The following is a 19,313-nucleotide window of genomic DNA, read 5'->3' as shown; positions in this document are numbered from 1 at the left end:
TTGTTCCAAATTAGGAATTTCAAGTCAGTGCCAGCAGAGCATGGAGCTGAGCACTGGCCTTCCAGAGATGGAGCCGGTTGCAAGCCCCTGAAACCGGCCCCGTCCAGAGGCCTCCCGAGAAAGGGGCAGCCCAGGGGGAGTCAGTGAGGGTTCTTTAAGTCTGGAGGGACTACGGGGGACTCGGCCTCTGCAAGGCAGTACAGCTCTGTCTGGACAGTGATGCTGTGGGCCCTCAGGACTCTGTGCAATGAGTAATAATGCCTGGCCTGGACAACCCCTCACCACTTACGGAGAGTGGGCATTTATCTCGGACCCTCAGTCCAGAGTGCACTCCTCTCCCCCAGCCCACGTACCTGTCCTCATGCTGACTAACCTGCTGGCTCCCCCACTTCTCCTCGCTTTCAGTTTAACCCCAGGCCACCTAGGCCCCCCCATCTAGGAGCACCAAACCATCGGTGTACCAAAGCACCCCAGGGCTAACTTGTTTAGATATTTCTTTTTTGGATGAGAGGCAGTTCCTGCCATAATACTTGTTTTAGTCTGTCCAGGCCGCCATAACAAAGCACCGCAGTCTGAGTGGTTTTACACACCGCAGAAATTTGTCGCTCATGGTTCTGGAGGCTGGAAGTCCCAGATGAGGGTGCCTGCGTGGTTCGGTTCGGGGCTGTAGACTGCCTACTACTGTGTGTGTCCTCACACGGTGGAAGGGGCTAGGGGGCTTGGTAGGGTCTCTTTTGTAAGAGCACTGATCCCATTCATGAGTGCTCCCCTCAAGACCTAATGACACCCCAGAGGCCCCACATCCTAATATCACATTGGGCGTTGGCATTTCACATATGAATTTGGGGAGGTGACACAGACATTCAGCCCATGACAATACCTAACTGAAGAACATGAACACCCACGAACGGTCCCTTTATCTTGTTTCCGGAACCGTCCCCTGCTCCCTTTCTCACCATGAAAGGGAGTTTAGGGGACCAATCCAAGCACTTTGCAGGAACCCCTGTGCTAAGACACCTGAAGTGTTTCCTGACACTAGACCTTCACCCTGCCAGTTGCCAAGCTTCTCCGGCCCCCAGCCCTTTCCTGCCCTTCACTGTGAGCTGGACTCACCCCCTGGAATCGCAGTGAGCCTCTGGGAAGTTTCCAGGTGGTAATAACTGCAGGTGGGGAACTTGGAGCTCTAGCTGGGACTTCATCACTATTGCTTCCTGTTGACTGGAGGGATCCCCATTTTTGTTTCTTCAAGCCCACTGCCTTCCCTCAGCCCTTCATCCACCACCCCACCCTTACTACAAAAGGGGTCTTAGGGCCTGTTTCTGCCACTGTGCTCATAGGAGCTCCACAAGTCCTCTGATGAAAGGTGGTGACTACCTCATGTGCTGGAAGGCCACCCTTGCTAGCCCTGCTGGTGACAGCTCTGGGCACCTCGTCCACATGTGCAAGGTCTCAGAGGCCAGGGGGTCTGTCTGGGACATTGGGTGGCGCCACCGTGCCTTCCTGCAGGGCCATCTGTCTCCCTGTGCTGGGGAAGGTGCCCAAGTGCCTAGGGTTTCAGGCATCATGGTGCTGAGAGAACAAAACTCACCCTCATGGAGGCGCGTATCTCTGAAGCACTGAGCTTTTGAAACCACAGTCGATAAGGGGGTGCTGCTTCTGGAAGGGGAGCAGCACCGTGTAGTACAAAGCTGCGGCAGAGAGCCGAATGGGGTCAAGTGGAGTTTGCCTTTGATCAGGAGAGTCAGACGTCCCCAGGGAAGTCTTTGCAATCTCCTGCTTAGCCTGATCGCTGGGCTTTCTCAGCCTCCTTTATCTCCCCGTGATTGATGTGGCCTTAAGGACAGCAGCCCCAAACCAGCTGCTAGACTACTATTCCCCACCCCGTAAATGAATTTGTTTTACAGGTGGCTGGGGCAGCCTTGCTGCCTGTCTCACATGCTAGGTCTTGCCAACCCCACCTTCAAACTCCTCACCCCTTACCCACCGACCTGTGTTTTCTCTTCCACAGGGTCCCCGGTGGCACATAGACCTCCAGCCTTGGGCAGGCCCTGCTCAGTCCCTGGATGAAGAAGCCTTGAGGTTCCTGAGATATATCAGCACCACCCAGGTTGTGTTTCATGCACAAAGGGGTTTGGAGATGATGCAAAAGATACTAATAGCCCCTTTTAAAGAAGGGGTTGTCACTGAGGGTGTGGGGAGTTATTTGGGGATGCATGATAGGGACTTGAGAGGGACACGGTTTCTGAGGCCTTGCTGCTTGAGCTTACCCACTCACTTGGAGGCATTTGATAAGGACGCCTTCCATTCGCTTCAGCATCCTCTCCCTTCCATCCTGAAATGTCTTAATGATTCATCCCGATATGTTTTTAAGGATCCACGTTAGAAAATTGCTTTGGAAAAACATCTGAAAAGGCAGATTTGCACCCATGAGTAGGCAGTCAAGTGTGTCAAAACCTTCATCTGGATGTTCCGGCTTCATTTGGTATCTGGAGGAGTCCGCCTTTTTGCTTTCCTGCCACGGACAGTGACGTGCCAGGCCAGAGAGCACAGGAGACTTTGCAGGCAGTGCAAAGAGAAGCCTATGCATCCAGAGGCTTTCTATTCTGTAGGGCACTTTAGGTCGTTACCGAGCGCTGGCCTGTGTTAGTGACTTAACACATCGTGGCAGCTCCCACCCGGCTCGGCAGGCTGAGTCAGCGCCCCGAGCAGGCAGAGAGCTTGTCCATTAAGGAGAGTCTATGACTCTTGACACGTTAATCAGGAGGTTCCACTCTCAAGTAGCCTTGTCTTGGGGAGAGTGTCAGAAGAGGAAATGAAGGCCAGAGGGAAACTCCGCCTGAACTGAGAGGTGCGAGTAAATTAGCAACTCAGGCTGCCCGTGAGGCAGAGGCTGAGGCCGACTGGGGGAACTTCACTGCAAGGCTGATGTGGTACTGGGACCCCAGTTCTTCGGATGTCCCTTCAGCCCACTGGCTCTTGGCACTTGACTCTTCCTCCCAGATTGCACTGGCAGCAAAGCCCATTTTTCACCCATGGGAGAGAACGTATTTCTAGATCTTTAGAAGGCTAATTCAGGGATAGAAGAAAGTCCCATTTCTAATATGATGCAGTCAATCAGGGATTTTAGTATTTGTCACCTAGATGTGGAAGTAAAAGCTCGTTGAATTAATTATGAGTAATGGGATGACAAATTGGTCTCTGTGCTTCCATAAATTTTTATCTTATTTTGCTGCTACAGATTAATTTGGTGGACTCACACAGACTTAATTAAAGTACTAAGATTGTAATTTTACAGTTTGGTTTAATGTGAAGAATAAGAAGCTGGACCTCTTACCTGTGACTTGAAGAAGCCCTTAAAGGCCCCTGAGGAAAATGAGGGATGTTAAATTTATGACTTGAATTTGAGAACGATGGGCTCCACCCTTCCAAATAATTGACCAGATGAAAGCCCCTACATTCCATTTAATATGTGTTGCAAGTTAGTGTTCTGTAACTTCTAAAAGGAGTGTTTACTTAGAAGAAGCTCTTGAGGCATGACAAGGTCGTCTCAAGCCCTCCTACATCTTCCCCATGACTTACAGACTAAGAGAAGAAAAGTTATATATAAGAAAAGCATGCTACAATGTTGTGACCCCAGGCAGTTTATTTTGCTTCTGTCTCTCACTATTCTGATCTCAAAAAGGAAGAGTACTAAATTATTGCTGAGGTCCCTCTCAGTTCTGTGACCTTGCACTGTGCTGAGAGCAGTGTAGGATTGTTATTTTTTGAGCACCTACTATGTGCCAGGAACCGTTTTGGCCCTGGGGATATAATATCCGCCTCAGGGGGGCTAACAAGTTGGAAAGAGAGAGACATGGACGTGCAATGATTATTCAGCTTGATGAGTACAGTAATAGATACTTGGTTACTGAAGCTGGCTAGGCTGATTGGCCTCAAGAAAGAATGAGATAAAGTTCCAGACTGCGCAGTGGTTTTGTAATCAGGAGTCATTTTACCCAGTTAAGTCCTGTGCTTTTATGTACTTCCGGGTCACTCAGGGACCAGCAGGTGGGAGCTCATCAGAATAACGCTCACTTGTTATTAAGTAGAATCATTTACTACCCGGTGCTCTCCTCCCTTTCTATGTAATGCAGAGCTTTTGAGCTGCTTCAGGAGCTTAGGCTTCATTTAGAACTCATTTTGAAAATGAAAATTTATAAAACTGTCAGAATATTAGAGTCACTATTAGCTAAAATTTTCAGGTAGCAGAAGTGAGTCATAATGGGCAAGGAAAAGAAATTAAACCTCTGAAGGTACTAAAGCAAATTCTATCCCCATCCTCTTCTGCTGCATTTTAAAGTAAAAAATTGCTTCCTCAAATCTGTGTTCAAAAGTGCACAGCAAGGCCCAGTGTGTGATATGTTCACCATTGATTTATTCTTTCTTCAATTCAGTAGACATTTGTTGAGCTCCTGCTTTGTGGCTGGCACCGTGCTGGACATGGGCTGGAAGAGCAAACCTGAACTAACTCTCCCTGCCCACTGCTAAACAGCTAGGGTGGCAGGGATTGTGTGTGCTCTAGCAGAGTAGGGAGCTCGGGGACAGAAGCACAGGGCACGGGGCAGTGCGGCGTGAGGCTGAAATGGAGATGGCGCTCCTAAACTTGTGCGTTGTGGTGATTCTGAGGGCATGACTGAGGCCCTGTGGCTGTAAAAGGGGTTTTACTTCTTTATTTTTAGAGACAGGGGAAGGGAGGGAGCGAGAGAGGAAGAACAACATTGATTGGTTGCCTCTCGAATGTGCCGCCACCAAGGATCGAACCTGCAACCCAAGCATGTGTCCTGATGGGGAATCAAATCATTGACCCTTTGCTTTGCAGAAGGACACCCCACCCCCTGAGCCACATCTGTGAGGGCAGGGGACCCTGCCTTTATTTTTATGAAACATCAGAGGACACGGTGTTTGGGTAAAGTGTACAGAAGGAACACCAAGCTTGTTTAATTAGGTATTGTTTTCTAATGTGAAAGACCATGGTTACATCTCTGAGTTTTGAAGTCGCCCATACACTGCTGTTAACTAACAGTTAAATCATAAACATGGTGCTTGGTTCTAAGGAAAGGCTCCAGAGCTAGCATTTTACGGCCACCCCCAAACCATATGCCCCCAGCAAGCATGCCTTGCAGTACAAAATTAATCTAAGCAACAGTTGCTGTTTTAAAAAAATAAAATGTCTTTATCTATCTATCTACCTACCTATCTAATCATCTATCCATATACCTATTCTTCAGAACATCATAAGAGCTTAGGTTCTGGAGAGGCAGACTTTAGAACTTCATAACAGTAGAATTTATTGTGTTTATTATCACACACACAAATTGGGATAAAAACAGCAAAAGCTGTTTGGAGATTCTACCTTTGGAAATAATGGTATTACACAAACCCACACTCAGTCAGTGAAATGATTCCTGCCAGAAGTCTCCATGTCTTCAGGGCTCCCTTCGCCAGCTTCTACTACTTCTGGATTGGCAGGACAGTGATGCAAGCTTTTGCAATATGAAGTAAAATAAAAATAAATTCAATTCCTTTAAGTTAAAGAAGTAAAAAGCATTTTAGAAAACATTTTTCCCCCTGGAGTCTATTTTCCTTTGTCTAGGCCTAATTTGATTTTATATGGCCAAAAATTACACAGGGAATTAGGAGAGAGAATGAGAGAGAGACTATAATTATTGGAGTTGAAGCTTAGCCTGGAGTTACCGCCTCCACTTATTTTGCTTGCAGTAGGATTTATGGAAGCCCTAGCCATAAATCTTAACAAGGAAATTGGAAAAATCAGTATTGAATTAATTTTAGGAGCTGAATTTTACCAAGTTCTCTTAGTTATTTTCAAAAATTAATGTTTATCAATGAGATGGTTAGTAAATGGTTAAAGTGAAAAAACTTTTATTTTTGAACTAGGAGCGGAAAGGGGAACATTAGCAGAGAAATTGAATAGAAAAGAATGCCTCCAAAAGGGGTCTATCTGTGCAAGATGAAGTCTGTGGAAGAAGAAATGCTTAAAGTGTTTTTTTTTAATAGAATAAAACTCTACTCCCATCATTGGCAAAAGAGGAGCAGCTGAACCCCAAAGCCCTGAATCTGGACCCTTAATACTTCCCTGACTCTTAGAGGCCTCTGGCTACTTGTTGATACTGCTGCTCCGGCTTGGCTAGGAGTGGGGTTGGAGGCACTGCTGTTTTGAGTTCCCATCTCTAGCCTAAGAGTAGTCTCTTCCCCTAATTTGCTAAAGCACAGGGGAAGCCAGGTAGAACATTTCGGTGGGGCTGTGCAGAGGGCTTCCAGTAAACTCACAGGGCCACTGGCATAAGAATTACTGTGGGGAGCTTGTTAAGATGCATGTGTCATCCTCAAAGATTCTGATTTTACAGATCTGGAGTGGCACCCAGGAATCTGCATTCTGAATTACCTCCCCCATGAAGGTGGACCACACCTTGAGAAACACTGTGGGGGAGACCAGCGTTTGGCTTTCCTGGTGTTAGGAGGGAATTATGAATCAGAACCTGTGAACAGCCCTATCCTAATCTGTCGCTATGGCAATTTGTAGGGAGAGGTATACACTAGGGAGGATAGCGGATAAGCATCCTCATGCCACTTTAATGAAAATACCCCAGGAAGCTGCCCTAGAGCGAAGGTCTCAGCTTTGAGGTCCAGGCATGCTTTGGGGACCCTCAGAACTGCTGTGGGAGGGAGGGCATGGACACAGGGCCAGTGGAAGTATCCATGTTACTTTTCCCACTGGCAAAAAGAGGCCCAAAGAAACACAGGCTCTGACTGACTAGATTAGCAACTTCTCCATTGGGTGGGTAGAGACTAGGAGGTGGGCAAGCAGAAGAATAATTTCCATTTATCTGTGGGATAATAATAGGAATGAATTATACAAATGAATATGTTGATACACCTAATTAATAAATGTATTCTGTACTGGTTGCTTGGGAGAAGATTCAATTCCATTTATTATTTTTCCCCTTTAATTGGTGGTTGTAGACAGACATACTGGGTTGAGGGAAAATAATATAAATATATAGGGTTTCACATTTTTATTTCTTTTAAAGATAGATAGATAGATAGATAGATATATCAGTTGCTACCCATGTGCGTCCCAGCTAGGGATTGAACTTGCAGCCTACGTATGTGCCCTGACCAGGGATCAAACCTGCAACCATTGGTGTACAAAACGACACTCCAACCACCAGCCAGGGCTATAGGGTTTCACTTCCCTCTAAAATGTCCAAATCCTAGAAGACTCAGTCAGAGTCCTTGATAAATAGTGCTCGGGTGATTTTGCCAGGCCAGCTCTAGATTACAAGAATAAGGGTGATGATGTATTAGTTGAACAGGTGCCACATAAACTCTTTTTAGATTAAAATTTTGGAAAATCAGTTAAATACAAGGGTTGGCAAGCCTAGACTGACTTCTTAAGAAGAAAATGCTTTGCTGTTATGTTTTCCAATGAATTAAAGTGGTGAACCTCAAAACACCTTTTCCATCTGGAGTGGCCTGTCTGTGATGTGGCACTGAGGGCTGCTGCATGATTTGTGATGACCACGAGAGTTTTGAGGGATTAGTGGGAAGTCCGCTTGCTCAGTAAGGTAAATAAATACTTGGCCCCAGACTTGTTTTCTTTGGTTCCAGCAGCCTCAGCTGTTCACACGGTGTCAGCCTCAAACACAAGTCATAAACTCCTTAAAAAGGATGTTTACTTCATGTGCATTTGAAACTAGAGCCTTGCTTCCACTTGACTTAGATGCTTGTTCCCTTTGCTTTTCTTATCTAATGTTGAGGGGCGAGTTAGCTCAGGGAGAGCTTCTTCAGGCTGGGGCCCTTGCTCTTCTCCCCCAGGCAGACACGCACTAGAAGAGTACATGACCAAGCGTACTGCCCTCCTAGCAGGGACTGTGGATTAATTTCACAGGACCCCTTATCAGCTGTTACCTTGGGTAACACTTGCTACCCCTGGCTGGAGGTGGATCCACCCTTATCTGCCTGAGATAAGGAATCCACAATCTTTTACCCTTCCGAGACCCGTGCCTGGACCTCTCACAACTTCTAGCACGAACAGGGGATGACAGACCTCTGTGCTTTTGGAGCACTGGTCTTCATGTCTGCACTGTCCTTCATGGTCTCAGCTTCTGCTCTTCCTCCAAGACTAACACACCTCTGCAGAGCCTTTCCTGACCCCTCCCTCTTCCCCGCCGTCTGTGTCCCAGCTTTGCTCTCCTGGTGCAGATGGCTATAGCTGCTCTTAACGTCCCTTCAAAAACCTGCCTATAGTCTCCACGGGGTTATCATCTGGCCCTTGGAATTCCTCTGCACATTTTACAGCCGTCTCTGCTTCCCTGGGGGAGGGCGTAGTTAGCAGCGCGGAAGGACATAACTCTCCTATTACGGTTTTCAGGCACCAGGGAAGCAGTTAAGTCCCTACCTGCCATGTATCACCCAATGCTTTAAGTTGTTCCCATTGATGTCCTCTCCCTACAGATTGCGTGTGATCACATGAGCACAGACAGCCCGGCCCCCCGCGCCAGCCCTGCAAAGAAGCCCTGGTCGGTTTGTCTGGATGACAGGTTTGGCTTAGCTCATCAAATCCGCAACAAGCAGTGCCGTCTCTACTCTTTAGGGTGAGTGCGTCTTATAGAAGAAGAAAACAAAAACACTCCTGCAGGTGGCCAAGGTCTTTCGGCAACACAAAGCTATGAATGGATGCTGCGCACAGCAGGCGCCGTGCTGTGCCTCCCCCCCGCCCCCATCATCGGACTCACCTGTGTGTGATGTCACTGGGGTACTTGCTGATGGCCCGAGGAGCCAGGGCCATCATCTCTCTCGTTCTGTGGGTGGGAAGGTGGCAACTTCAATTTTCAGGCATAATGATGATCCCCGTGGTGAACTCAATGATACCCAGCTAGAATTAGAGCATCCTGATTTTAAAGAGGGAAAATAATTAAGAATGCTCCTAGCAACAAGGAAGAACAGTGAGGATATTAGAAATTTCATACAAAGTTACAATGAGTGGCCCAAAGCAAATGGCTGCTATTGGATTCTTATGTTTTGTGACAATGGTGAATCTGTGTATACTTTTACATTTAAAAAAAAAGAAAGAAAGAGAAGAAACCTCTTATGAAACGGTGAGATTTTGTCAAAACCGTGGGAATGTTGATATTCAGTTATTCAGCCTAAATGTACAAATTCAGCCTAAATTACCTAAATGTACAAATGGATTTAGTGAGCTTTTTGTAAACGTGTGAGTATAAGGTAATGAATGTATTTGGTGTATTTCACCAAATACACCAGTACTCAAGTTACACGGTTCTGAACTCACAAATTATATATGTCTCAAAAAAGAGAGGAGAGAGGTTATTTTTTATCCTCACCCGAGGATACGTATATTGATTTTAGAAAGAAAGGAAGGGAGAGAGATAAAAAGGCAGAGAGAGAAACACTGGTGTGAGAGAGGAACATCAATCAGTTGCCACCCACACACCCACATGCCCAGACTGAGGATTGAACCCGTAACCTAGCTTGATATTTAACGTCCTGGAATAATTTCATTTAAAGCACATAATTGAGTAAAATGAAAGTGAGAAAGCTGTTTTTGGAGAAATTTTTAAAATTTCTTTTTGCTTTCCTTATACTTCTGAGCTACTAGATAAAATAGTTCTGCTGTAAGATTTTAGATGATTTCATACAAAAGGGTAGTTTCTTATTTTCATTTAAATGTTCACTATTCAAAATCAATGTAAAGAGCAGATGAGAACAGTTGAATTCTACTGGGAATAGAAATGCATAGATTATGAGGGCCAACATTTGATTCAAAGCCTGAACATGCTTAATTGAAAACCGAGAACTAAATATTTCTCATGCCCAAAAAGAGGATGCGTGGGATTGTGGATATATATGCTGGGTACACCGTTACCCAGGACTTAGGGTCTAGACAAGCATCCCCCTTTCTCAGGTGAATTGTCTTTTTGAGGGGCAGGTAAATCGCAGGCTGACAGCATCTCAATTCATGCTGAAGGAAGAAGAAACCCAGGGCAGATGTGGAGGTCCAGAAATGAGGGGCATGGGTTCCCAGCACTGGGAGTTTTGGGAGAGTTATGTGGTAGGTGTGAGGGCAGGTGGCGGGCAGTCAGGTGGGGCAGTCTGTGCTCCAAGCCCCAGGGCCCTGGTGACAGCACCACTGCTGTGCCCAGTCGTCTCCATCCTAACCGAGGATGAAGGATGACGGGTCCGGCTGCACAGAGGTCCCTGAGCTCCCTGCCTTCTCATCCTCCACCCGCGAGACCTGGAGCAGGTGTCACCTCCACCTTCTCTCTGATGTTTGACTAGGAGCCAAAACTCTTTATTGTATAGTTAATGTAAAAGACATTTTTCCCCTGGGAAAGTGACCTGTATGTGAAATTCAGTTCAAAATTAAAATCAGATCACTATGTAGACGAAGACAGGAAAGGCACCGAAAAGGATCGTTATGTTACGCAGAAGGGGAACGACAAGAGAGACAAGGGGCTGTGGGTTCTGAGGATGGTATCATCTCCCGAGAATCTGCCTGCCGGTCTTCCTATGTGCACCTGGACCGTGGGGGCTGGTGGTAGGTGTGGGTGGGGGGCTGAGGAAGGTGCCTACAGTGAAGTGGGGAACATCTCCTATTTCATCCTTCATACAAAAGACTGTGTTTCGGGGGTAGGAGTGAGAGTGGGAAGGAAAACTGGAGATGGGGTAACACACAGGCAAATATTTCTCATCTCTTCTCTAGTGCTTTGGAGGGTTGCGCCATTTGGCTTCAGGACATTAATTCTCAGCATCAGACAGCAGATTTGATAGATGACACACAGTAAGGCAACCAGAGCCAATATTTCACACAGGAAATCCTGGACTTCCAGTTGCCATGAAGTCCTCATTTCAGGAGCAATGACTGAACTCTAGAGACCAAAATTTCCATCTTATAATAGTTTAATTAACACAGGCGATCATAGTGTATATGAATGAGGAATCGGAAAATCATGGGCCCAAGGACGTTTTTAGATCATTTATTTCCTAATCAGTCCCGTGAAATTTTAATACCATGAGTACACTATAATCTATTTATGTGACATATGTATCTGTGCTGTACATGTAAGAAGAGGAAGATCTTTTCCCTCGTAAATCAATTTTTGCCCCCTTATGGGTAAGAGCATTCGTGTTGAGAATGTATGTAAAAAAATAAATCTTGGCATTTCATGCAATGTTATTTAATAAAATTTAATAATTATAAAATATTTTTATTCACTATTCCATGTCATTTATGCCTTGGAAAACCTATTTCCCTCCCGATAGTAGTTGGCTGTTTATAGATCTAATTGTAATCACTTTAATAATTAGATAATAGATAATCTAATTATCTGTATCAAGATAGATAATCATTTGCCATATTCTCTGGTCCCCACTGGGATGAAGAATGGACTACTGAAACTGCCAAGGAAAAGTGCTAATCTTCATACTTCTTTCAACCCTTCTGCCCTCAATGGTGTGGGTTAAAAGCTTTCCCTATAGCTGCTCTGATTTTATTTTTTAGTTTTTCTAACAACTTCGTTGAGCTATAATCCACATGCCTCACAATTCTCTCATTTAAAGTGTGCAATTCTATGTTTTTTGGTCACTGTACTAATTTTTACAGCATTTTTATCACTCCCCCAAGAAAAGCCTGTACCAGTGGTAGCGCGCTCAATTTCTTCCCAACCCTCTTCCCCCTCCGCCTCTCAGTCTTCGGCAACCACTAATCTGCTTTCTGTCTCCAAGGTTTGTGTGTTCTGGACATTTCATAAAAATGGAAGCATAGAACACATGGCCTTTTGTGATTGGCTTTTTTGTTTTGCATAATGTTCGTAAGGTTCATTGATGTTGTACCACGTATCAGTACCTCATTCCTTTTAAGTGCCAAGTCATATTCCATTGGGTGGATATACTGCATTTTATTTATTCACTCATCAGTTGATGGACATTTAGGCTGTTTCTACTTTCTTGCTCTTGTGAATATGTTGCTATGAAAATGCATGTGTAAGTTTTTGTGTGGACATTTGTTTCCATTTCTCTTGGATATATACCATTTCAAATTCCTGCAAGCAATGTATGAGTGTTGCAACTTCTCCACATCATTGCCGACATGATATTATTGGTCCTTTTGATTCTAGCCTTAAAAAAGATAGCCACCTCAGTATCATAAAATGGGGTAAAGATAGCCTCTTCAACAAATGGTGTTGGGAGAACTGGACAGCTACATGCAAAAAAATGAAACTCGAGCACCAAGTTACATCATACACCAAAATAAATTCAAGGTGGATAAAAGACTTAAATATAAGCCATGACACCATTAAAGTCCTAGAGGAGAACATTGACAGGAAAATCTCAGATATTTCACGCAGCAACATTTTTACTGATATGTCCCCTAGAGCAAGGACTATAAAGGAAAGAATAAACAAATGGGATCTCATCAAAATAAAAAGCTTCTGCGCAGCTAAAGAAAACAGCATTAAAATAAAAAGACAGCCAACTGTATGGGAAAACATATTTGCCAATGATACCTCAGACAAAGGTTTAATCTCCAAAATATACAAAGAACTCACAGGACTTCACTCTAAGAAGACAACTAACCCAATTAAAAAATGGGGAAAGGACTTGAACAGACACTTCTGCAAGGAGGACATACAGAAGATCCAGAGACACATGAAGAGATGCTCAATATCGCTAGCTATCAGAGAGATGCAAATTAAAACTACAATGAGATGCCACTTTACACCGGTGAGAATGGCTATCATAAACAAAGCAATAAACAACAAATGTTGGAGAGGGTGTGGGGAAAAGGGGACTCTGGTCCACTGTTGGTGGGATTGCAGACTGGTACAACCATTATGGAAAACAGTATGGAATTTTCTCAGAAAACTAAAATTGGACTTGCCTTTTGACCCAGCAATTCCACTGCTGGGATTGTATCCTAAGAACCCTAAAACACCAATCCCAAAGAACCTATGCACCCCAATGTTCATAGCAGCACAATTTACAATAACCAAGAGTTGGAAGCAACCTAGGTGCCCGTCAGTAAATGAATGAATCAAAAAACTATGGTACATATACACAATGGAATTTTAGGCTGCAGAAAGAAAGAAGGAGCTCCTACCTTTTGCAACAACATGGATGGAACTGGAAAGCATTATGCTGAGTGAAATAAGCCAGGTGTTGAAGGACAAATACCATATGATCTCACCTCTAACAGGAAGCTAAACAACAAAACAAACAAGCAAGCAAAATATAACCAAAGACACTGAAATAGAGAACAGGCTGACAGTGACCAGAGGGGAGAGGGGAGGGAATTTCAGGGGAAATAAGGGAGGGATTTAGAGGAACCTATATAAAGGATACATGGACAACAACTGAGAAGGGTGGAAATGGGAGGGAGGGGGGAGGATGGGGGGTGGGATAGGATGGGAGTAGTAGACAGAAAACTGTACTTGAAAAATAATTAAATAAAAAAAATTGAAAAAAAAAAGATAGCCACCTTAGAGCCACTAGTGGACATACAGAAGTGGGTGGGAAGTGGTATCTCACTGACGTTTTGATTTGTTTCTCTCTGTTGGCTAATGTTCTTGACCATCTCTTTATGTATTTATGCTTCAAGTTTTCAATTCCTGGGGAACATAGAGGACACTCACCTTAGTGCTCTCAGGAATATTTTAAAATATTCCCAAAGGACCTAAAACAGGGCCACGTCCATCTCTTCTCCTCTCAGGTAGTCGTTCTGCCACACCAGATTAGATCGTGGGAAACTTAGTGGAGATGACAGTGTTGTGAATCGTGTGGGTTCCGTAGGAGGCTGAAAATAGGACACAGGATCTCTTGCATAAAAGGAGTGGGAGGTTTTGTGGGCGGAGTGCGGAATCCCTTCCTGGCCAGGAGGACAGAGGGACTTAGGACGGAGGGGCATTAGAGAGTTGGCACGTGGCAGATCCAGTGGAGAAGGGAGCAGCACCGAGTGAGGGCAGAGGACAAGGCAGGTGAGGGCGCTAAGAATGTCCAAGGGGAGGATCTCGTGCCGAAAACTTCCTTTATAGTTAACTAGAACCAGGTAAATGATTGTTATCCAAAGAACTAGCGTATTTCTAAATGATGAAATCCTCTGAAACAGTCAAGTCTAAGAGAATGGAGTACAGGTTCACTTGATGTTTTATAGGTCCTCCGTGGGATATTGGTAGCTTAAATCACATCTCATTATGGAATTTGGGGCAGGGAAGGCATAATTACCATTAAAAAATAATCTTCTCTTGGTTAATTTCATCATTCAAATTGATGCTTTAATCAGAGTCATGAACCTTGTATGTATCACTAAATAAGGAATGTTTTTGAACAAATTAAAAATTGGTAAGTATATGAATTTTCCACACAATGTACCATCTATTGGATACTTAAGTATAAATTCTTCTCTTCGGTTGGTGAGAATTTTAGGCGAGGTGCCTCTTCTGCTTCTTGAGTACTAGGTCCAGTAGGACCATGAGCATTTGTCGTTTTAGCAAATGTTTTAAAATGCACTCTGTTTCTAAGAAAACAGCGGCTGCCTGTAAGTCAAACTGCATGCACAGCACTGTGGCCATTAGAATGGAGACAAATGACCTCATTAGCAGAAGGTACCTCTCTCTCCCCACGGGAACTGGCCCTGGGGCTTACGTTTTCGACATATATGAGGAAATCTCTGAAGACAGCTGGATGGTCTTTGTTTCACTGCTACTGTGGTTTACATCTTAGAAAATTTTTTATATTCTTCTACATGTTTGAACATGTGATTTTCTGGTCCATGTTTGTTTAGCAGATAATTTCCCTCCTTTTATCCAGAAGCTTTTGGCTATAACACTTTTTGTGTGCAGTTAGTGTACAATTTTTGTAAATATGTATAGTTAGCCACATGTTAAAATAGTAGTCTTGCTGCAACTAAGAAACTTGGCCTTGGAACTGTCATTTTTGTCAACCTAACACTTTTTTTGCTTTACTACATGTGGGTTGTTTTTTTTTTCATCTGTGTGTTGATTTCCATCCTCCTCTTTTTCTACAGGCTGGGAAGCGATGATACCCATTTCGAGGTTAGCATGGCCCACAATGGGTGTGAAGTGCATCGGTTTGACCCTAGTGTCAAATCAGCTCACGTTCTGGAGAGTCAGCACCTTTGGTATCACCGCTTGTCCGTCAACTGGCGCGACCCCCATCCAGCTGTTGCTGCCCAGAAACTACACAGCAACACCAGAAAATTAGGAACCATTCTGAATGAATTTGGGCATCACAAGGTGAGGTTTTTGTCATTTGATTTCATAATTTAATAAAGCGAACAATGCAAACCAAGAAGTGGATAGTTGATGGTTCAGTATTTTTAAATGTTATTTTTCAGTTACAGTTTATATTCAATATTATTTTGTATGAGTTCCAGTTTCAGGTATACAGCACAGTGGTTGGACAATCGTGTATTTCACAAAGTGATCCCCCTCATATTCCTAGTACCCCCCAGCACCATACATGGATATCACAATATTATTAGCCATATTCTCTATGCTGTACTTTTTTGTAACTAGAAGGTCTAGTTTCAACCTAACTCATCACCCATCATTATTTATAGCGTCAGCTCTGTAGACATAAAGGTTTGGACAAGGATAGAGATGTTAAAATTGCTTTGAAAAATTTAGGTACAGCTGAGGAATGCTGAGTAAGGTTTTGGCTAAGCCCAGACAGGAAGACTAAGAAGCCTACTTCTGGCATAGGCTCCAGAGCACCATTTCCGATTGGCACTTGTTTGAAAATTTCCAGGCAGGGGAAACTACTTATGTCAGCCTCAAATACAAAAAGGAATCAGACTCAGGCTTACATTTGATAACAGATCGCTTGCGTATCATGTTTCTCGGTGTTATAACAACTACTTCAAGTCTCCAGGCGCTTAAGAGTCAGAAAATACGTGTAGCTTTGATTAAAATGTACTTTGTAAAGTTGAATGGGCATGATGCGTGTTGCAACTGAGATACTTATGTTCAAAGGATGTCAAATCTCTACACATATTTTATTGTAAATGGATAGCAAGAAAAGAGACTCAAACTTTGAACTGTGTTCTTCAAGGCAAATTTTAGTGTAGAGCTGAGCTAATTGTATTTTGTAGGCAGATACTAGGGAAATTCTCCTGAGTGTAGCTGACTTATGTTTGATCCCCAGCCCTTCCTGAGCTTGGCCTATCTTGGCCTATTATTCCCAGCCAGAGGTGCCCGGTAATTTAGAACATGCCAGAATGGGTATTTCTGAGAAACAGTGTACATGGAGCTCAATTTTAACTTCAGTTTACTGCTTGATCTTTAATCAAAGGGCGTTTCCTCTGCATTGCTCTCCCCCTTTCTTCTTTTTCTTCTTCAAAAAACACGGCCTTTATTTCAACAGCAGGAACTTCTTTAGAATTCTTCAAAGAATTTGCTGTGCTTTTAACATGTGATTAACTATTGATTTGTATTTTGCTTTGCCGCTGAAAGTACTAGCATTTAATAATTAGGAGCCTTAATGAAAAATTTATAGGATTTTGGGGGTAAAATCTGTGAACAGGACCCAAAGAAGTGAGAGCATTTTTCAGAACTTTATCTTGTTTTTGCTGCTTGTTATCTTCATAGACCTGTTTTTTACAGCTGAAAATTACAGGCTTGATTCTCTCATATGTCAACTCTAGATTATTCAAAGAGCTAACTACTGATTCTTTGTATTCATTTAAGCGTTGTCCTGCTCCTCCTCAATATTTTTTACACCTTAGCCCTGTCTACCCACCCCCACTCTTCAAAGAAAACACTGAATAGATGTGAAACTCAAGGCAACTTTGCCTTTTTCAATAATATGTTTGCAAGAGATTTGGTAAATGTGAGGATAAAATAAGACTGTGAAAGACGATCTGTGGAAGTAATTTATCTAAGTCACACTGCCTATGGGAACCGCGTTTTCAGACGGCAGGTTCCCACTTGATTTGAGCTTGTTTAACCCCCTGGGGAGCTGAAGTAGGCAGACCTTTCTGCTGAGGATGAAGCAGGAAGTCTTCACTGCTCCCGAAACAGCGGGCACATTTACATACCTAGAAAGGAGAAATATTTTGGAAAATTTCTTGTATTCTACTTATTTATATTAAATTTCTTGTAAAGCTTATTTATATTATTTATTATTTATTCTACTTATTTATATTAAACACCTGAATAATGTCACTTACAATCATTAAGATGGTAGTTTTATGTGTATTTTACCACAATAAAAAATAGGAAAAAAAAACCAGTGATAATGAAAGTGATCTGGCTCAGAATTGCCAAGTATGTTTTTGCTGCTTAAAAAAAGAATCCTTTGTTGTAGAATTTACAAGAGACTGATGTTCTTTTTTAGAGATTCTTTTGGGGGAATGCTTCACAAAAACAAAACTAAACCCATCAGTGTGAGTGATGACTTCCTTGAGGAACACGTTTCTAGGAGTTATGCGATGACAGATAAAAGGAACCTGGTTTCTGGCCTATGGCAGGCAAGGTCTGTTTTCGTTTTCCTGCGTGTGGACAGGCGCTGGTAGATAGGACGTGGCTCTGGCGGGGAAAGCAGATAAAACGCTCGCGTGTTCGTGCACACACCCACACACACACACGCACACCCAGTGGTGCTCTTTGCCTTGCCTTCTTCACTCATTTTTCTGGAAGTGAGAAGAGAAACCAAAGGGGTTTGGGTTGTGTTGTTGTCACTTCATGATTTTAAAACATCTCATGTTGTTTGGTGATGTTTTTCATGGTAAGCTGTTATTTTTCTTCTTTTTATCAGACCTTGTGATTCCAGCCACTCAGGCAAAAATGTAGGCAAAATGAAAGGAAGTGTTTTGAGATGATGACGGGAAGATGCATATGGCTTTCTTACTGCTTTTAAAACTCTTTCGTAATTTCAGCTTCAAACTATAAATCAAAAAATCTTTCTAAAGCATCAAGTGAGAGCAGCTGCCTCAGCAAAAGCTCGGGAACCAAGAAGCCCAGTCTGTCAGGGAGTAATATCACCTGAACCCAGCACCATTGGAAATGATTAACGGTCTTTGCTGAATTGCTTGTTGCTCTAACTACGCATTAGAATTTTCCAGAATATGACTAGAAATATTGAATCTGAGATTTCTGCACATATTAATCATAATGTGTGCTTTTTTTCCTAAGGTCTTTATTACACTGAGTATGCTAAATGATCCCGGCAGGTTAATGATAAATTAGTTTTTTCACTCTCAACCATGCTGATGATGTGAATAACAGGACTGTGTCAGAGCTCACCTGCAGATGCACTAATCTAGGTTTGAGGCATTGTCCTGTTTTTGGGCTTTGGAATTGGGTGAGTCGCAAATGACTCTCTGGGGCTCAGTTAGACCGTCTGTGAAACTGGGTCAGTGATACTACCCAAAGGGATTGTTTTTGAGACTTAGATCAGAAAACACACTGTGAAATGTCCCAGCAAGGTGCCTGGCACGGATGAGTCATTTGTTCCTAAAGTCAAAGGATTTTTATTATCAATTTCAGGAAATTTTCTACTGAATTTCATAGAAACCATTTTCTTGCTCTGTTTTAAGGGAAATACATTGGAGATTTTTCTGGAAGTTGCTAACTGCACCTGATTCCAGTCAAGAATTCTTAATGAAAGTTTTGTGTGAAACTGAAGGGCAGTTGGTCCTTCAGCTGCTTGTTGGGAGCTATTATTGTTTGCTGCCTCGGGTTCCTGAACAGTTTTGCTGAGACTGTATAGAAAGTAAATTCTGTGTTGCATAGAAACGAAATAAGCTGCTGAGAGTTAATACAGAGCAGATGTAGACCAAGAGGGATAACCCGGGTGCAGCTGGACTTCCTGCCAGCTCAGTGATGAGGAAAGAGGGGGCTCCTTATTCTCTCTGGACACTGCCCCAGTGGCTGAGTGTCCCCATGGGCCCTTATAGGAGAAGCAGTTTCTGCTTCCCTGGCTGAGGGCTCCCCATTGATTGATCACAAAACATCAGTTCTGTTGTGTGGTTCCTGCTCTATTGGGCAGATTATGGGCTTTGAAATTAAACTACAGAAAGATTCCTTTTTCTTTTTGCTTATCAAATCAGCAAATAGAAACAAGAGATTGATACTGCCCTACAGTGGAATGCTTGCTTGGGATAGCACTCATGCTTTGCTTCTGGAAACGGAAAATGATCGACCCTTTCAGGAAAAAATTCCAACCATGTGTATATATGATGTCACTTTTGAATGCCTAGAAGTCTTGGCTTTACA

At 43.4% G+C, this 19,313-nt stretch overlaps 1 protein-coding gene across 1 annotated transcript in view; it reads left to right on the top strand.

Annotated features, from left to right (window-relative positions):
* Nucleotides 1-19,313, top strand: part of METTL24 (methyltransferase like 24) — a 92,963-nt gene that overhangs the window by 28,770 nt on the left and 44,880 nt on the right. The window contains exons 2-4 of the mRNA XM_037065040.1: nt 2,009-2,107; nt 8,515-8,654; nt 15,104-15,332. Of these exons, the coding sequence (XP_036920935.1) occupies nt 2,009-2,107; nt 8,515-8,654; nt 15,104-15,332 (468 nt within the window). The remainder of the gene's footprint in view (nt 1-2,008; nt 2,108-8,514; nt 8,655-15,103; nt 15,333-19,313) is intronic.

This window comes from Sturnira hondurensis, unplaced genomic scaffold (genome assembly GCF_014824575.4).
Source record: "Sturnira hondurensis isolate 20B ecotype Veracruz unplaced genomic scaffold, ASM1482457v3 Scaffold0015596, whole genome shotgun sequence".
Taxonomy (NCBI): Eukaryota; Metazoa; Chordata; class Mammalia; order Chiroptera; family Phyllostomidae; genus Sturnira; species Sturnira hondurensis.
The sequence above is the reverse complement of the archived record's forward strand: the minus strand, read 5'-3'. Positions and strand labels throughout refer to the sequence as shown.